General features: G+C 39.3%; 2 protein-coding genes across 3 annotated transcripts; one reads left to right on the top strand and one right to left on the bottom strand.

Annotated features, from left to right (window-relative positions):
• On the top strand, positions 235–3,070 carry LOC100115751 (40S ribosomal protein S3a). Its single transcript, XM_001601265.4, has 5 exons — positions 235–391; positions 1,026–1,129; positions 1,805–2,127; positions 2,384–2,545; positions 2,860–3,070. The coding sequence occupies exons 1-5, from the start codon at positions 330–332 to the stop codon at positions 3,010–3,012; spliced, it is 804 nt and encodes a 267-aa protein (XP_001601315.1). The 5' UTR covers positions 235–329; the 3' UTR covers positions 3,013–3,070.
• Positions 2,896–19,351, bottom strand: LOC100117837 (putative fatty acyl-CoA reductase CG5065). Of its 2 annotated transcripts, none has more exons than XM_001601920.5 (9): positions 18,994–19,351; positions 14,784–15,036; positions 6,138–6,301; positions 5,396–5,531; positions 4,903–5,102; positions 4,547–4,799; positions 4,222–4,412; positions 3,631–3,888; positions 2,896–3,548 (listed from the first exon to the last, which is right to left on the bottom strand). In XM_001601920.5, the coding sequence occupies exons 2-9, from the start codon at positions 14,997–14,999 to the stop codon at positions 3,413–3,415; spliced, it is 1,554 nt and encodes a 517-aa protein (XP_001601970.1). In that variant the 5' UTR covers positions 15,000–15,036; positions 18,994–19,351; the 3' UTR covers positions 2,896–3,412. The 2 variants fall into 2 exon arrangements, with proteins under 2 accessions (XP_001601970.1, XP_031789407.1); XM_031933547.2 differs by lacking the exon at positions 18,994–19,351 and adding an exon at positions 15,230–15,700 and having other exon boundaries at positions 3,071–3,548.
• Positions 19,352–20,528: the final 1,177 nt, after the last annotated feature.

Here is a 20,528-nt window from a genome sequence, read left to right as displayed (position 1 = left end):
CTAGTTTACTTAAAAAAGGAGTACGTTAAGTAGTTATATTTATATAATTAAATCAGATCCTGATATTTGAGATTTTACAATCTTAATCTTTTGTTCTATTCGAAAGCGACACCTTGAAAATCTAAAATATTCTCACCAACTTATAATAAATCAAATAACCCGCTCGTACAATTCCAGATTTACTGACCTTACCGAGCGAGCGTCGTTGCTTCGATAGCTCGATACAGTCCACGTGAGCGAGTGCGTAGCATCGAGGCATCGACCAGCCATCTTCAGGTCGTGCCGCACCGCGTGCGGATTGCGCTCCTTTCCGTTTTCTAGCCTCAATCATGGCGGTGGGTAAAAATAAGGGGCTTTCGAAAGGAGGTAAAAAGGGAGTTAAGAAGAAGATGTGAGTAATCCATATTACCGTTAACTCATTATTTGATGCTTCTTTTAATTGAATTCACATAATGCGCCGATTAATGACCGGTGATGCACTTGATTTTTACGGATGAACTTAGGGATACGGGACTCGGTCTCCATGCTCCGTTTACGTTCTCTTACTCGACTTCGACTGTATCACTAAAATCCTGTACTTTACTATCGTAATACACTATTTCATTGTTTTTAAAATAACATACTCTTCTCATTGTTCTCGTTACGTATTTAAAAAAAATTGTCGGAGCTCGGAAAAACTTGTTTGTTGAACGTTAACCTATATGAGACTTGTTATTGATAGGTACCGCAAGAAGACGACGAGCGAACGATCTGTAATTTGTCTCGTCACTCTACTTGCGAAAAACAAATGCACTCACTTACCACATTACTTTATTTGTTTGGTATAGGTAATGTTATTTTGAGAATTGCTACAGTTTGGATATATTTAAAAGAAAATAGTAGTCACAAGTGTCAACGAGACGTTAACCTATAAAGCCGTTAATCGACAACTGTCCACATGTTTCGTTCAGAGCTTTTAGTGAAAATCCATGAAAAAAAGTTTGTCAGTGTTTCCTGAATACTAATGATGATTGTTTTTGTTTTAGTGTTGATCCTTTCACACGTAAGGACTGGTACGATGTTAAGGCACCGTCAGTTTTCACCCTCCGACAAGTTGGAAAAACCTTGGTCAACAGGACTCAGGGAACAAGTAAGTTAATTATTGTACTTATACTTTTTTTATATTTATTACTGAGATCATAGTCAACATCATTTTTGCTATCAGATTTTTGTGAATCCCTAATGTTTATTCCTTTAACTTGTTAGCTGGTATTCATTTGATTTGGCTTAATTTAATTGAAATAATTTTACAAAAGATTCCTTTTTTGATGCGTATTTTTTTTTATTTCATTTCCAATATTTTTGCCTTGCTTAACCTTTAATGAGCACATGGTAGTATACTATATTAAATTCTGACATTGGTATAATAAATATATATCTACCTGAAATATAAGTTTTTGTTTAATAAAAGTAATGTTAATGAATTTCTTTAATATTAGTAGAATCTCTGAAAGATTGTTCTTAAAAATGTATTTCTATTAAATTTGCAACTCCAGCTCCATGACAGTGTTTTTAACCGCTGTGGCGTTTCAAAGTTGCAAAATTAAATATAGTTTTTAGTTTTCGTCATTTTATTTCTAGAAATGGCATATTAAAAACTATTACATTGATTTCTGCAAATATAATTGTTTTGAAGTTTATGAATTAAAACTTTAGTATTTTAAAACCTTTTAATATAGAGTAAAAGTTAATAAATAACTTTTGCATCTCTACTTGCATTATAGTATTATTGCAGAGGTAATTAACACAAATTTTTAATTTTCAGAAATTGCTTCTGAGGGTCTTAAACACCGAGTGTTTGAAGTGTCCCTTGCTGATCTCCAGAGCGATAATGATGCCGAGAGGTCTTTCCGTAAATTCAGACTGATTGCTGAGGATGTCCAGGGACGTAATGTTCTCACCAACTTCCACGGTATGGACCTGACCACAGACAAGCTGAGGTCAATGGTCAAGAAATGGCAGACTTTGATTGAGGCTGTTGTTGATGTAAAAACCACCGATGGCTACAGCTTGAGGGTGTTCTGCATTGGTTTCACCAACAAAGACCCACAGAGCTCAAGAAAGACCTGCTACGCACAGCACGCTCAGGTTAGTTCAATAAATACAATAGTAAACCAAACCACATCCAATTTTCTTATTATAATACCGCAGGTCGACGATAGCCAAATGTCTTATTGTTTGTGCTGTCACTCTACTTGCGAAGAAAATATGCATTCTCTTACCACATTGCTTCATTTATCTTATATAAGCAGTGTTATTTTGTAATGCAACAGTGAAATTAAAAAAAAAATGTCATTATTAAATCTTATGGCCAAACATTTTTAGAACAACATTTTTTGTATAGGTCAGAAGCATCCGCAGGAAGATGGTTGAGCTTATTACCGATGAAGTTAACAAGAGCGACCTGAAGGGTGTTGTCAGCAAGCTGTTACCTGATGCCATTGCTAAGGACATCGAAAAGGCCTGCCAAGGCATCTACCCACTTCACGATGTTTACATTCGTAAAGTATGTACATTTTAATCACATAAGTTTTTTGCTTGATATGTTGAATTTTGTATTAACATAAGTGAAATAGTCAATTTGTGCTTATATACTCAAAGATATTATTTTTATATTTACAGCACTTAATGTATATTGAATGTATTTATGTCAATTTAACTATGTAACGTAAATTTTGATTTTTATTTCTTTTATTATTTTAACTTCTATTCAGTTTGCATATAAATTTTATTTTTCTTGAATATATCAAATCATTAATCCAATATTTTATTAAGAGTAGTGAAATGCATTTTCTACATAATATTTTTTTGCGTTTATAGGTTAAAGTATTGAAGAAGCCCCGTTTTGAATTGAGCAAGCTTCTCGAGCTTCACGGTGACGGTGGAAGCGCCAAGGGAGGAGAAGGTGGAGAAACCGGATCAAAGGTAGAGAGACCAGAAGGCTACGAACCGCCTGTACAAGAATCCGTCTAGGCGGGTAATGTTCATAACATCTTAAACGAAAATAAAATCCACTTAATAGTGAGACAAATGTGTTTTTAAAAATTTATTTTTTCCATCCATATTCTAAACATACATTATCTTTTATAAAATAGAAATAATATACAATGATTTCGTTTTAGATAGATATAAACACGAGTAGCCTCGCGAAAATTTCTTCATGATTCATATTTTTTCTTCAATTTTTCTTGTAAAAAGAAGCTTGAGGTATCTAGACCATGTATATGTACATACACAACTGTATTCGCGGAGAGGTATTCAGACTACTTTCCGTCTTAATCACCTCTGTTGCCTTAATTATTTAATATTTATTTGGTAAATTTACAATGTGAAGGTACTAAATATTAAAAAAAAAACTTTATTTGAGGGACAATTAATTAGTTAATGCCCGGTCGAGAAGCCGCCATCCACCGACAAGCAACGCCTTGAAACTATCGCTCCAGCAAGCCATTGTGTATATAAGCAGAACGAAAAACAGTATTTTCGTGACAATATCTACCCAGTACATTCTGCAATGAATAAAGTTACATTACATTAGTAATTAAATAAATTTTTCAAATCGCAAGTTTCATTATAAAACGTTGAACTTACACTCTCATATGTCGTCGAGCAGCAGGTAAAGTTTCCGGTGGTTCGTTCAAGATGAAAACCCTTGCAGCTCGTATGCAATTTTCAAAATAGTTGTCCAGATCCATGTCGTCCCCATGTAACTGGTAAAGTACTTTTTCTTTTTCATTTTGAAGTGATCTAAGTTCTGCTATATTTGCATTTTCAAAGTCCCATTGATTGTTTGCATAGTACTCGAATACTTCGAAGCCCTTTTGAATACGACGATGAACTCGGCACATTCTGCAATTGAGTCGACAATATGTTTACGTTGGATAAAGACAGTTGCATGGTATGGGTATACATAATATTGTATGATTTAGAAACTTTTTCGAGGAATCATTAATAGAAGATTCAAATTTGCTCGCGGATTCGAAATGATTCATAACTAACCAGTGAATAATTACAATAACTGAAATTTGTAAACGAAAACTTTATCTTTAGTGTCTGAACTGCCACAGAAATTTGCCAAAGTATAAATTATGAGAAGTACGCTTAAGAAAAATGAACTGAAATATGCGATTATGTCGATTGCATCAGTATGCAATATATATGTAAGAGTTATATAGAACTCACATGGGCTTGTGGCCGGCCAAAAATATGAGCATATCGATGAGGTATGCCGGTATCATGTGGAAGAAGAGCACGCAGATATTGTGCATCAGACGTGATTTCTTCATGCTGCCACCAGGGTACCAGACGACGCCGTTAAGCGGCACTTTCTCCGTGATTCGACGGCCTCGCTCGATAATCTCGGCCCACGAAACCTGCGAAATGACGTAAACTTTCAGACCTACATGTAAAACGCACATTACATTGCGTGTGATGCATTCAGACGTATAAGTATAGTCCGTTCTCGTTTTCTCTCTCGTATAAAACATTAAGGTTTATGCATAGTGACCTTGAATTCGCTGCTGCTGGTGAGATTGTAGACGCGCTTTTCGTGCTGCTTGTTGCCGATGTAGTTCCACGTGACGGCGAGGATCGCGTTTACACCGATGTCAACGGGCACGTAGTCCGCGTAGCCGTTCTCGTTGCAGTACATAGTTCGGATGACACCTTTGCCTGCGCCGATAAGCAGACCTGTTGGTCCGTTGATGTTGTCTGTCCAGCCGGCGACCGGCTCCTTCCAGATCGGAATCACAATACTTGGTCTGGAATTCACAGATTTTATGACGTGTACTTGTAATCATTTTGCGCTCTAAGTTTGCGAAGGGATCTACTTTCGAAAAATTTTGTTATAGTTTATATGCGCACCTCAGAATTATAGCAGGGATGTCGTTCATGACTTCTTCAACAAGTCCTTCTGATAGAGCCTTCGTGAAGGCGTATGTGTTCGGAAGATCTCCAAGAATTTTGTCCGTCATAGCTTCGACGACCTCGTCTTCCATCCATTCGACGCATTTGATTATTTTGTGCGGATCCGCCGGTGGAGGATATGGTTTTTCGCCCAAGACCTAGTAATGCCGTTATTTTACACTTTATATTCCTCACCCATTCATTTTATGTCAAATAGATGTGTCATGGAATATAATATAGTCTTAATGTCAGTACTTTCAATTAATCAAATTAAATTTTTAGGACTACGTTTAAATTTACACAATGATAAATCGTAAAATATTCTTCAGATTAAGAATATATACTAATATGTATATAATCTACAAGTAAATAACCAAAGGACTATGTACATACATTGCTAGTAAACTTTGACAGTCGTGTGTGAGAAATTGAAGCAAAATATAAAAATTACCTTCTCTTCAAGGTGGCAGTACGCCGTGCTTATGTGTGCAAAGAGTTCAAGTTTTTTCATATCTTTGGCCAGATCTAACATCTGTTTTGTGCCTCGTGTGTTTAAAATCACAGCCCGTTTCAGTAACTCGTCGAATCTATAAAATCAAAATTAATTAATTCTCGAAGTGATTGCTTTACATAATTACAATATTTTTGCTTTTAGACGCAGACAATTCGAGGTATCCGCATCACAACGCGTAATTTCGATTGAACAGCATAATGACAAAAACTTTCAGGTTTTGTCAATTTCAAAGACAAAATCAAGAGCATGAATTATTTTCTGATACAATGATTTGAATAATTATCATCATTAACCGAGTAATTATCTGAGTATTGCTGCTGTATGTGCGACAAAATCTTGGAATGATGTAAGCGAATTTTATTCAGAAAAAAGTTACAGCCAGTGATTCACCATAAGGATAACTACTCATGTAAGAGTTCAAGGGAAAATAAATGCATTCAAAAAACACATCTCATTCATTTATACGAAAAACTTTAGTTTATTTATTACCATGGCTCGATTGAAAATTTTTATCCGAGACAACAATTGCACATAAGCATCCTTCAGAAATCATTTTTGATTATCAGGTATGAAGGAATTTCATTCAGTACGAATATTCAAGTTATCATTACGGCTATCCAACTGAAATGTCAACCCTGCTTTGATCGAATTATTATACAAATACATGAAATATACAAACCTGACTGTGGCTGCTCCATGGTAAACTATGCTTATTCTTTCGCATAGCAATTTTCTATCCTCCGCTGAAATGCCCAAACCGGGATGCGAGACGTCGCCGCTGATTATCGTGACCTTCTTTTTCAGACCCTCGACGCCTCTTAGTTCTTTCACCTTTTCGAACAACTGAAAGCAAAGTATCAATGTAAATTAAACTTTCGCAGTAGTTTCATCTTTTACGATATTCATTCGTAATTTTTCTCAATGATTTTCAATTATACATGAGCAGGCATACGAAAACATAGTTTTCACGGTCAACTAATGATATCATCCTCATAAGCATATTTTTCATCTCCAATAAGCGTCTTCGAACGAATCTTTTCTTCCTCGTTTAAGATCGTACACGTATATATTACTTTGAAACATAATTTTCCAACAACTTTGTTCCTCAATTAGGCTCCGCATACGACAGTCAAAAAAGTTTCTTTATACATACGAACTAATCGGACGTCGATAAAAATTCATTTAAAAAAGTACGCACACGTGCGTTCGGTGATATCATCAAGCAGGTATTATTTACGGCTCAAATCTCGGACTATAAAAAGCCCGATAGGTGACGCAAACTTTTTTTCGAGCATACATAATAGCAATAATCCCGCGAGAGAATATTTTCAGTCAACATGCTCACTGTATCGGCTTCCGTGAAATATAAGTATCGGAGAAACCGCGCTGCGCATCTTCTGAGTCAACAACCTTGACAGCTGAGGTTGGCTGTAGTGAGGAGGTAAGGAGAACAACTTTTGATGTATATAGCGTAAGACTCGCTCTGATAAGCTCATGAATTATACGGGTTATTTTTATTGACACGCGCTCGATTAGAAAATGAGACGAAGTTTGGGCTACCTTGGCGAAAATCAAACGTCGTGTATCTGCGTATGAAAATTCTCAGACTCGTCGTTTTATGATGATAAACACGTATAAGAAGAAACTCCAGTGATCTATAAATTTGGCCGATTATGCAGGAGTGAACCGTGTTATTTATGAAGTTCTGGAATTTCATCGACGATGGCTTTAACCAACATCAACAAGTTAAAATTTCAATGAGCAAGTTCAGTGGTTATCTTAATTATATATTTCGTGTGCGAAATATAATAAACGACTATATGTATTTGCCTCTAAATTGAAATGCGCGACTTTGCTTCGTACACGCTTGGTTTTGCAACACCGAAAGTAGCCAATTTTCTTCTTACACCAACCTACTCGTCCGCGCACCATTTCTCTCTTCTTCGATTCCGTTTGCTGGAAGCTTCGCGAAATAAAAAGCCAAGGCTGGAGAAAACCGCCGGGGCTGCATCAACTGGTGCATCCGCACGGATTATATATACATGTATATAATATCGCCGACGGGCAGTTTTGCGAAACGCGCGCATTTACACGCCAGCTCTCTGTGTACAGCGAAACGAAAGAAAGAAGCCGATGCGTTCACGTAATTGGGCTGTATGCACTTGCCGCGTTTTCTATTACAGGTATAAGTATAATTTGTGCGTTTCGATGCGCGCGGGAATATTTATTATCTAACTTTGCGCGCCGAGAGGGATTTCGACATTTTGGGCCGCGGTCTACTGGCGAGAGATAGAGGGAAAACATGATTCTTCAATTGTATGTATAGCGTGTACGCGTACGTCGATAGTATAGGGACGTGCTTCTCGAATTCTGTGCTATGTGGAAAACGCGTAGCGATGTAGGGAATTGACGTGGAGCGTTGACCCTTTCATTTATGCCGCCAGATTATAACTCGTTTTTCAGAAATAAATTATAAGATTGTTGAATCATAAACTTTTTGTTGCGATAAAAACTCGTGGAGCAGGAAACACACTTTTGGCATAAAGATGTAATGTCAATAAATTGTATAAGCGCTGTAATAACTCGTGTAATATTGTAGGAAATTCCTGAATAAATTTTAAATCCTACTACTTGTATCCAGAACTATCATACATTATAATAACATACGTACCTGACACAAGGTTAACAAACTTATATTTGCATGAATATTATGTAACGACAATAATTACGGTTTTGAACGCGGTTGAAAAACGTATCAGCTGTAGCAAGTGCATTTTAGTATTATAAAAAATGAGTCTTTGCACATTCTCAGCTTTCTCGAGCTTTTCATATGCTCGAGTCGATTCATGCGCTCAACGTTATTATGTAACTCGAGGAAAAAACTTTTTTCAAGAATTACACACTGGGCCGACGTTATAAATATTTTATAAAAAAATCTGTTGATATTCAATCGTTTGCAACTATATCCTTCTCGCAGTCGATAACTTTAAATCGATCTTTCGCATTATAAATATAAAAGCAAGCTTGAACTTTTCCACGACTGCATCAGTCCAAGCTAACGCACAAGCATCGGATCCCATTCATTTCACGCGGACATTTTTAAACGTTCGCCGGCTACATTATGCGCGAAAAACATTAGCACGCTTGCAAATTCCTCGCGCGAGCCGCCGTGACCTCGATTACTTTCTCTGCCTCTGAGCCATGCATATAGGTATGTATACAAACGCGAACGCCGAATGCACCGATGGAAAAACTACCGGATACTAGATATACACTACCGGCTCTGCAAAAACACCTGTAAAAACGTTTCGTCGTTCGATGGCATAAATCATCCTGGCTATTGGACAATAGCTCCGTAAGACAACCGTTGTCGCTTAGTCTTAGGAGCTTTTCATTCCTTTTGTAGTTAGTGTAATTTTGAGGGTAGAAATAGATTCTTTTATTGCTTCGAGAACTTTATTTAATTTTCCCGTGAGTATACGTACAGTATTATATTGTGTTATTTAATGCAGACTGCACTTAACCTACTTTCTTTTCGAACGAGAATCCGCACGATCATCTGCGTTGCGCACATCAGCTGCGAGACGTTTTTCTCATTTGTGGTTTCAACATTAAAATATATATCGCCTCGCATAATCGTCCGGCATAATAGCACATGTGACAGCTTATTATCGAACCCTGAGATATTATAAACGACGTTTTTTACGCTTCGCGGGGCAATGTTGATTTTGAATCGAAAAAGCTGCTATAAAAGTAGTTTATTCTCTCGTTAAGTATACTTCGATCGAAAATCCAAACACTGGAATTTGCGCAGTGCGTCCTGCCTGTCAATGGAAATACAACGTTCGAAATTACACCGCTAACGAGCCGACTTTCTGCTTTGCCGCTAAACTTGATTGACTTCCGCGCTAGACAGTCCCGTAATGTATGTGCGCGCGGTTGAGACACCCGAGGCTATGGAACAGCTGTTATGCCTGTGACGATGGTACAGTCGATTCACATGCCACTAAAGTTTCGTGCACTTATTTGTACTATGTAATATTTCTCTGAAAAATATTCTTAACACAAGGGTTGCGATGAGGAAGTTTGGAAAAAAAATTGGCGTTCAGTGTGTGACAACGAATTTACGCGATCGACGCTGACAAAACTTCAAATGAATATAAATTAAAGGGAATGACTTGACGTCGATGATGTACACGCAATTATCGTCATCTGTACGCGAGCTTGAGGTGTTATCTAACAAAAAGAGAAATTGAATGATATTTTTTACCGACTCTTCCTTTCCCGCTCGCTTATTAGATTAAGCTGTACATAAATCATTCTAATTTTTGAAAGTGTTTTCGCGATTTCGAAAAGAGAGCCGCGGCTGAAAATCGATCATATACCTGTTAGGCGTTGCGCAAAATCTCTCTCGGCTTTTTATCTTGAGGAAAAAATCTTTTCTTAACACGTGCATGAAAAAGACCCGTTTCCATGCCTCTAAAGTGAATGGCAAGCTGCTCATTTCGAGCGTGCGGGAGGGAATTATTCCCTCCCGTTGCAGCGGGAGAGAATGGCTATTCCCTCCCGCTACTCATAAACACTCAAAAACACTCAAAAATAATAAAATTTAAAAAAATTTTTGAAAAATATTGATATTTTTTAAAAGAGTGTGGTTTACGACTCAAAATGCGCAACTTACCATTCCTATATGCATGAAAACGGATCTTTACAGGCACTTGTCAAAAAAAGTACAGTGTGCAACAAAGGGGGGGGGGGAGGACAATTTCTACCTCGGGTGAAATTTGAGCACTCCTCTCCGTCTCGGACGCTTTCGGCGCCCTCGATTCCAACTCGTGCTCAAATCTCACCCTCGTTAGAAATCGCCCTTCCCCCCCCCCCCCCTAGTTGCACAATATTATATTAGTTCATTCGTTAGATCGTTTTGTCATCGATTCGCGTCGATGGCTAGTAATTTAGAAGATAGTTGCGTAATTCCTCTTCTATTTTTAGAAGTAATACGTACTTTTAGCATCGTTTTTGCGTTATTCGTGATTTTGCATCGATGAATGAATGAGAAGTCTTATATATATGGTTTACGTTTGTATTATTTAAGAGAACGGACACGAATGGAGTAGTAAGAGATTGAGTATCTGCGACTAATTCCATAAAATATGGTGAACGTTTCGACCTCGACCTTTTCGATTATGACGTCCAATTTCCGTTACGTCAGTCGTCGTGCAAGACCGTGTCTATGCCAGTACTACGAAATAATCAATTAAAAAAAAAATGCTTTTTCGCTAATTGATAACGAATAAGCGAAAAAAATTCTATTTGCGAATGTCTGATCATATTTAATCTTTACTACTGGTTTCATTTATTTTATGCAGTTTCGAAGAATTCCCCTGCAGATCAATAATCGATGGAGCGATTCAATGTACGCCAACAAAGAATACACCTAAAAAATTAAGTATCCGAGATAAAATCACACATTGCAGTCACCAGCCAAGCATTGGCCTATAGTCTACAGTCGCTGTCCGAGAGACTTCAATGCGCGCGTGGTCGGTTCTGGGATAGGCGAAAGAGAAAGTGAAAAAAAGAGGCTGATTGAATCTCAGAGCCTACTATGCTTGTATCGTAAAGTTTAAGAAGGTGATTTTCTTTCTATAGTTTGTTGAAAAGCTTAGAACTTTTTGATTTATTAGAAAAAATGCACAGTCTTGCTTTAGTATTTTTCTGAATCTCGTTTTATATGGGGTGACCGTAAAAATGATACACTCAAAAAAGGTGCGAACAGCATGATCTCTGTTCACCTTAAAACAAAATGATCTCAAATAAAGTACAGTTATGATAAGTAGTATCGAGTATAAAATAACAAAAATGCGTATGAACAACAATTACGTAAAATTTGATGTCCCTACGCACACGAGCTGCATAATATAATTTAACTGGGTCATATATTTTTTACGGTTCTTTCGTCAACTGGAGAATAATGTATCAACCAGCAATCTTCTAAGAATGTTCCTCCCATAGTTGTCATCTCCAATAATTCGCTATATGTTCCACGAAATTCCTCAACATATAATTACACCAACACGCGCAAAATCACGGCGCATCCATACATCAATAACTGACACCACAAACCATACAGCCGCGTATAACCCAGAGAGCTGCTGAAAAAAGGCACACGGCGGCGCAGAAACAGAGTCAAGGCCTCTCGCGCGCATGCCGCGCCGGAGAGCATATTATCGCCCCGGCGGGTGAAAGTTATTCAAGAAGCGGTTAATACCGCGGTTATGTCACCTGCTCTCTCCACATTGGCAGCAGCCGGCGTGGCTGCTGCAATCGCGCTCGGCTCCGCTAACGCAACGCTGGACCGACCATTTTTCGCCAGTCACTCTCCTCTTGATGCCTGCCTCGATTCGAATATTATGCTGCTTCGCGTAACAAGGTTACACACGCGCGTACGACTATGGATTAGATTTTTTTGGAGGGAGCGACACGCGCGAAATTTTTTAATCGGATGATTTGGGAAACGAGCTATGTCGTTTGTAATTTTAGGAATTGCGGCAATCGCTGTTTTTTTTTTTTGGTACACGTGATTTGGAGACGAATTGAGCTTGTGTCGGCAAAATTATAAAGTATAAAAAGTTAAAAAAGTCACACACAACGAAAAAAGTGTATCCGTTTCGCAAACCACATAATATAACAAATTACTTTGCAGAAAATCTAAAGTGCGAAGTCAACGCCGTTCTAATCCATAAAAAGCTTGTGCAATTCGAAAAAAATGCGTATCCTGCAGTAACGAGCTAGAATGTAAAACAAAAAAAAATTAAATCACAATTATCCCTGCTCCGCTTTCCCTCCCAAATTGCCTCCCCCAAAATTACAACACTCCGCGTTGATCGTGCCGTTCACCGAATCCCATTATGATAATTTATCGCGTCTGTATGAGTCCGCGTATTTTCCTCGTCTGGTGTGTGACTCACTCAGATTTATGTATACACACGCTCTCTGTGAAATCCTGACGCAGACAGGATCCGCTGTGACGTCCCACACGAAACGAGAACAGAACTTCGTCGTTTGGAATTCCGAGCTGCGTCAGACCGGTCACGCGCGTGCCAAAATTCACGTCGTATATGTTGTGTTGATCTCCAGCAAAAACCGAAAGATATTCTGATAGATGATGAGGAAAGTGGAGACGTGATTTTGGTCACGATTTGAATTCTTGCTTGAGAAAAATAGAATACTCGTTAGAGATATACTCCTCTCTGCGGTTTGGGAAGGATTCGCGAGTAAATTAATTCTCCTTCCGAAAGCGTAAACACGAGTTCGACTGTACATATTCTCATGACGCGTGGACGGATGTCTAAAAATAAAATCGATCTAAAAATACACCACATCGCGACGATTTCACCATACGAATTACGTTGACAGTCTGGCGGAGATCATTCGTTTGCTTAGGTATACAAGAAAAACTCTTATACGCGGACTTGAATAATAATAATAAGTACATCGTGGATTCTACAGCCTCAGAAAACCTGAATTTCTATACTAATAATCCCGCGCTCGGATTGAGTCAATTCGCTACCTCAACACAGTACTTATATTCATTCATCTTTATGAATTCAGCGTTGCACAAGCTCCGAAAGCACGTGCGCGTATACATAAAAGAAAAGAAAAATTATTCACGCGTCAGAGCGAGAAGCGCAGAGAATCATCCGGCGCACATGCTTCACAGCCAGTCATAACCGCCGTACACAGAAGTCGAGCCTCCGGCTGAATAATAACTCCGAAATGTCAAATTCGGTCGTTGCGACATTCGCGATAATCTCTCTCTTTCGCGTTGCGCGAGTCTGTACGCCGCCACGGGGAGAAAAAGAGAAGCGTCTCTTTTGAGCATCGAGGCCAAACGCGCGGAGAGCTAAACACATCGCAGCAGCAGATAGAATGGCTTTACCGACGATGCTTGAGCAAGTGTATTGAGAGAAACGCAATGATATAAAAACTTGTACCTATCCTATACAATTGGCTCTGTGTTCGTGTAGGTTTTTTTATTCTTCGGGCCTCTTTTCACGGATACTTTCGCTCTTAATTTCGTAAGCGGTGTATTATAGGCGCCGTGTTCGCTTATTATATACTCGCGCGTGCGATTGAAGTATGTGCGTTATACAGTGGATATAATTACAAGCTCGTCATTAATTGCACAAGGGATAGCTCGAACTTCTTTTTACTTCTTAATTAACGCGACAAACGGGTTGGGTGAGGTGGTTTTTGGCTTTTAAATAGTGGCTCGTTAGCGAGAAGGTATGTTTAAGAGAGAGGCCGATTAACTCTCTGAAACGGCGAGAAGTCAATTCTTTTACACAAGTGTAGGTATTCCACGATCTTTTCTATGTGTATAAGCTTCAAGTTATACGATCGTGGAATACAGGTATGGAGTTGTATAAGGCGTGAATAATCGACTCTTAATTTTACTTTGTACATCGAATTCGAATGGTTTGAAGTCTTGAAGACACGGTGCTTTTACGTAACACGTAAACACGTTTATTCGCTGCACGCGAAGTACAGCCAAATAATTATAGACTTCAGATATTAGGATTATCGCGAAAATACCGAGCAAACTTTCAAAACAACTGTACATATTTAATAACGAATCGAAATACTTCAGGCGGTACAGGTCATTCTAATCCTCTTCAAAAAGAACTTTTACGACGATCGAAGTCTCAAGAGAAACCCCATGGGCGCATTATTGCGCACACATCCTGCCAATTATCGACAATGCACTCGCTCTTAATTAGCGTACACTTACATACACACCTCAACAAGCGAAAGTGATACATAGAAAGCGCGACATTTGACACGGCCAAACTTCCGTCTCGAAAAGAATCCGCTGCGCGATGTAGGTGGGTAAACAGGTGACTATGCGCACAGCGCGCCAGTGTGTGTATCGTCGAGTCGAGTTGCACAATTGCAAGGAGCTAGTGCGCGCGTGTTCGTGTAAAGTGGCCACACGTGTATAGCGAGAGAGACATCTCGCCGGCGAACGGACTTTCCCTCGGAGCAGCGCGACCCTTAATGCCCTATATTCTATTGCCACGCGCGCGTAACTCTTTCTGTGCGCTTTTGTCCATTCAGAGATTCGATCTGTGAAGTTTCTATGCGCTAAAGCTTCTGTGTTGCCGGTACCGCGTGTACCAATTTTGAAAATTACACTCTACAGGGATAATAGCGGTTTTTCCGGCGATCGACTATACGAAATAGTAATTAGCTTGTCCTCTTATAAAGTGGATCTTGTGGTGCTGACGCCTAATGACGAGGAGTGAAATTAATAAGCTTTACTCACCGCCGAGTTGAAAATGTCATCCAGTCTGTGCTTCGGGTCTTTGCCCTTTTTCGGCCTGACCAGCAGGTAAAGCTGATTAATCTCTGGCAGGCAACGCAGGAACTTTTCAACTAACACTTTTCCCAAAAATCCGGTTCCTCCGGTTATCAAGATGTCCCGACCTTTGAAAGTCGCTCCAATCCTATCGGGCAGGTCCTCCAAGCTCGTCGATGCCATTGTGTCTTGTCGAATCGATCTTCCCTCAAATTAGTCTCTGTGCAACAATCCAAAAGCAGCGATTGTTATTGAACGATATTATATTGCGCAATGAAGGAAAAAAATCTTCCCGACAAGTCGCTTCGACGCAAATTATACCTCACACGCGTATGAAAGTATGAAAAACAGTATGTATACTTCTGCGTGAAAATAGCATGCGAAATTGCAGTGTTCGGTGCGAGTGTACTTACATATTTTTATATCCCCCCGCCGATATACATGCACCAATTTCCCGCGCTGAAAATCACACAAACTAATGACGACCGATTTTTTTGCTTCCTTGTCCTCCAAACCATATTATAATCGCCAACAGATCGCGAAGAATAATGGAATAATTCCACACGTGCGCAATTGCACATCGGACAAAGGATATCGCGAGTTTCATAGGCCAAGGCAAAGTGAACTTCTGCTCGAGAGCAATTTTTGACGCGGCGGATTTTAAAATCCTCGCGAGATCTTATTGCACACTTTTATTATAACTGAGGCCGTCGCGCTCGTCATTTTTGCTCCGCCAAGCGAGCTATATGTCTCAAGAAATGTGGTTCACGGTTAATTCGCCGTGACACTTTTTCCGCGCCTGGCACTATATACAGACCGGTTTTTCGTCCGATCCGTTAACTTTTGTTTCGAACGAAAATTAAACGAATCGCGGTGGTGAATGAGTTAAGGAATTGTTTTTTTTTCAACGCAAAAACGTTGCGGAAAAAATGAGCAGCCTCACGCGCATATACCTATTATTAGCGTCAACCCGGTGATCTCGCGTGATTCCACGACAATTATGACTCTGCGTTTCTTCAAAATTCATTCCCAATCAGTACAATTCGAGTCGCGCGAGCATTGAGCAATACGATACAAAAAAAGCCACACAGCGTGCAAGTACTTCCTGAAAGCGTGAAATTCTTTCAACGAACAGATGAAATTTGTGAAAGTTCAAGCGGCAAAACTCTTTATTAGTCCCCTAAAATTAACGGAACGACAAAAGAAATCTAACCTTTGCGCAGTACCCATAGAGATAGTTAGAAGAAAAAGCACAACGTTGAGCCATTCATGTGCGAGCACGTGCACCGGTCACTAGCACTTTGTACCGTATTGTCCACGAAGCAGAACGACTATACACGTGAGCTCAAATTTTGGTGTACATTGTTATTCCTGCTGGTATAAGTATCATATATCATAAGAACAAAAGTGGAATGGAAACGGATTACGGAGATGATGGGAAAAATCTCGAAATTTCAGGTTCTATAGTCGCAAGCTCCAAGCGCAAGACTTTCTAAAACGTCATCAGATAAAGCATGGCGAATTTAGAAGAAAAAAATGCTCATCGTCATTACGAAAGTATACATACGTGTACGTGCATATGTATAAGCGGGCGAGCGGAGGATGATTGTTTGAGGAATTCACAGAACTCCCGCGACGGCATTACAGGTGAATGAATTATTTATTATACATAGGTACACGCTGAATCGGTGTTTATTTTTTGCTCACTTTTTGCTCCAATCAAATTTTGTTTTGATAGTTCAACGCTTGTTCGGTGTTGATTTTTCAAACAGTCAGTGAAAGTAAAACACTCGTATTGGTACATAGTGACTGAATAAATTACGCGAAGAGCACAGCACGGATTGTTGATTTTCGGTATAGATTTTCATTACAAAAACTACACACACGCATACGAGGAGATCTTCAAGTAAATAAAACGGTAAACTCATGGCGTTATATAAGCTCATTGTGATTATAATCATGGTATCGCAATAAACGCGCACGAAACTGCTTTTAATAGTATGATTAAACATATAGCTACCGCGAGAGATTCAGCTTTGTATAACGAATGTACTTGCAAAACAAAGCTAGCGTTGTGTAGTTTCGATGCATTGATTATCGCGCAAAAAATTGCCGCAACAAATTCTTCGAATTTTCAACAGCACGGTACGTTAACCTCGACATTTTGAAATCGCACTCCGAATACACGTCTTTTTCTCTTTTGCATTTCAGTATAGGTACAGACTGCTTAGTCATCGAAATTTCGACGAAGCGTTCGAATGTCGCGCTATACCTTCCGCGAAAGGCACGATGGAAATGATTAAACACAGACACAAGGTAAAAACCGTTAGAGACTTCCAACTACGAGATCACACAGATCATTATATTCCGGTCGTAAATCATCGATTTTTATAGGCGTTACAAAGTAATTTTTTGTCCACGCGATACACTCTCTCGCTGCATCTTTTTTTCGTCAACCTTTTTTAAGCACTTTTTATCCGGTAAAATTGAAATCCAAATGGTTCGTAGGGTGTTAGTTCCATGAGGAATTATACATATCTCCAGTACTCGTGTACTTATATATACTATTGATCTCGTGAACGCGAGAATTGGAGCGGGAGCGCGGGCCATGCATTTCGAGGAAACCTGACGCGCGCGCATTTTAAAATCGCAAGTGCTCGCGCTTACCTATGGAGAAAGAGACACGCGCCGTTATGTGACTCGAGGCTGCGATTCGAGAGACCGTATGCTGCGCCTGTGTGTGTGTACGGCGAAACCACGTTTCGCGAGATTTGCGCTGGTTATGTCGTTTATTTGGTCGTTGACTTTGCGATTTGGTTTTCGATTTGGTGGTGTGTATGTGTGTGGCTCGATAGAGGAAAACGCTTTTTTTATCATTATTCGGCCGATCGGAATATTTTCCAGACTCGCGAGCGCGATCGTATACGAGTCCTTTACGTAAGACCGTCAAAAGTAGCACGCGCGAACGTTTGTTCGGCGCGCATTATAGGTCATGTTTGTAGACCGTAAACGAATCTCACGGATGGATAATTCATTTTTTTATGCGTTATCGAGTGTTTTCTCGGCGGTTTTTTCGTCGTCTGTGGGAGAAAAAAATCGTCTAATGGGGCTGTGGAAAGTTCGGATCCATCGATCAATTTCTACTATTAGATCGGTACCGCAAATAAACAAAAGCAGCGGCGAAAAGTAATTAGCGGAAGAAGTGTCTATTAATAACCGGAATAGGTACATACATATAGACTCGTTGCATACATTCATTATTCATCGCGTTTATTAGAACGGTTGCATTTATCAGAGCGAATACAATGTTGGATTGCGCGCTGCGCCGATTTATATTGGCTTATTACGAAAAAGCGCTCGCGAGGCAAGTGCAATGAGAACATTTTGAAATCGCGAAATTATTTTTTGCACGACGGCGTTCGAAGTAATCGTTGCTTAAATTGAGACTTTATAATACTACTAGAAGGTTTGATATACTTCGTATGAATGTGGCTACTGGGAAATAATCGTTACATAAAAAACGACCATGCGACGCTAACGAATAATATCAAACCAGAAAACTTTTATTTTCATCACAGTTCTCGCTCTACACTCAAGGTTCACGTACCGAACACAATTTTCGAAACACACGCCGGGATTTCACTTTCAAGGCATTCCTCCTTTTTTATTTAGATCTAAAACGCTACATTTCGAGTATAATGCTTACAAAGATACGGAGGCTTGCTGTTTAGCATTTTTGCTGCTTTTTTATTTTTCTATTTCGACAAATGCGCATTGTCTTAATCGAGAAGACCTGCTCATTACTAAACGATCGTCGTTGTGCTCGGAATAAAAAGATGGAAGAATACAGCAAAATGTTAATTATACGGTGAATAATTTACGTAACGCCAAAGTTACAATGCTTTTTATCTGTTTTATTGCTGTAATATACACTGATTCAAATTTAATTCTTCTTTTTTTATAGACACAAAAAATATCTACACGTGTAAGATTCCTTGTACGCGATGGTCCTACAGACTGTTCCAAACGTTTTCCATCGGTAAAATTCCCGAGAAAAACCGTTGCGACACGACCTACCAATCTCCGTTCGAACGAAAACTTTTTCATCTCGGCTGGCTTCACGCACGGAAACTGCGTGTAAAATCTTAAAAATACAATGAATTACGATAAAACTTACGGTAGAGAGAAGCGATTCCCGCTGCAGGATCACCGGGCCACCTTGTATCGCTTGGTGCTCTTCTCCCGCGTCGACGCAGTAATTAAACTCTTTTCTCCCAATCAAGTACTCTACTCGGAAAAAATCAATTGAAGCTGGCCCCGCACGGCCGAAACAAAGTCGTGTGTGCGTGAATAAAGTCGAAGTACAATAAGTATCACCGAAAGCGTTGGTTTGCTTTCGACCGGCTGCTCGCACGAAACATCGAGTCCTTTCGCTCGAGCGCAATCGGTTGAACTGAGCCAACGAGTCGCGGCGAAAAACTGGCGAACGCCGTGCGAGCGCTCCGGTCCCAGGGCCGATCACGAGCGCGTGTGTGAGTGCGTGTGCGACGTGTATTATATCGGTGAGCTGTTCGCTTTTACTCCCAAACGGCGCTGCCCGAGAGCCCAGGGCCGCGCGAGAGATCGGTGAGGAGTCTCTTTTTCCCATCCCCGAACTGCGGACATTGTTCGTGTATGGCGGAGAGAAACCGATTGACCCCGGAGATTGATGATTTATGCGAAATTTCACTGATCTCGTTATCTTATATGGAGAGACGCGCTCGTATGAGCGCAATTCGTATGCACGACGCGAGGAGTGCTGTACCGCTTTTTTCTTTGCCGATTTTCGACAGTACCTCTTCATTCTGTTTATACTTATGGAGGAGCTTATTTTGACCCATCGGTTGAGAAGATGTTTGCGCAATCAGGCGCAGTACACCGTACGTTGCTCGTCGGCAGTATTTAAATACGCAAATAACAAGAAAATTAAACTTATTAAAAATTAAAATCTTATTTATGTTTATATGTTTCTGGGCTTGGTTTGCTATGCAAAAGTACATAAAACATATGTAAAAGATTATGTCTTTGCTATTATCGCGAAACACTTTCTAATTTTCGACTAATTTTGTTTTGGAATATTTTGTTTAAGGCATCAATCGACGTTGCATGCAAAGCTGGATGAAATGAGGAATATTATTATTCGTAAAAATAAAGATATTAGAAGATATAAGCACTTTCAAAACTTAATTGAGAATTAAGTATATGCATTTTATACGCGTGCATTTTACTTATTTGGATGCTTTTTGATATGGCTCACAGTTTATTTTACATTTACTTTTATAGCAGTGATTTCGATGCAGTACATTGATTTGATTTTTTCTTCGTGATTCAATTATATAATACTCTAAAGCTTCTTCAAAAAGTGATTGGTGTCAATATTTGCTGATCATTATTGGGCTACGTCGTTGCAAATATTAAGATTTCATAAGATATTGAAGCTCCATTACGCTGGCGCCAAGTGTGATATTTTTTTGAATTTTCTAGTACTGCTATGGATTACCGATTTAATGCCATATTTCTATGGTAATACAATAAAATGATACAGTCGATCGTCAAATATTAGTATACATGAATCAGAATGTAATAAAAACAAATATAATTTTTACTGGAATAAGCTTTAAAGTATACCTCTTCATATAAAAAACCAACATCTATTCAGTTGACTAACTAGTC

This window comes from Nasonia vitripennis, chromosome 1, assembly GCF_009193385.2.
Source record: "Nasonia vitripennis strain AsymCx chromosome 1, Nvit_psr_1.1, whole genome shotgun sequence".
Lineage (NCBI taxonomy): Eukaryota > Metazoa > Arthropoda > Insecta > Hymenoptera > Pteromalidae > Nasonia > Nasonia vitripennis.
The sequence above is the reverse complement of the archived record's forward strand: the minus strand, read 5'-3'. Positions and strand labels throughout refer to the sequence as shown.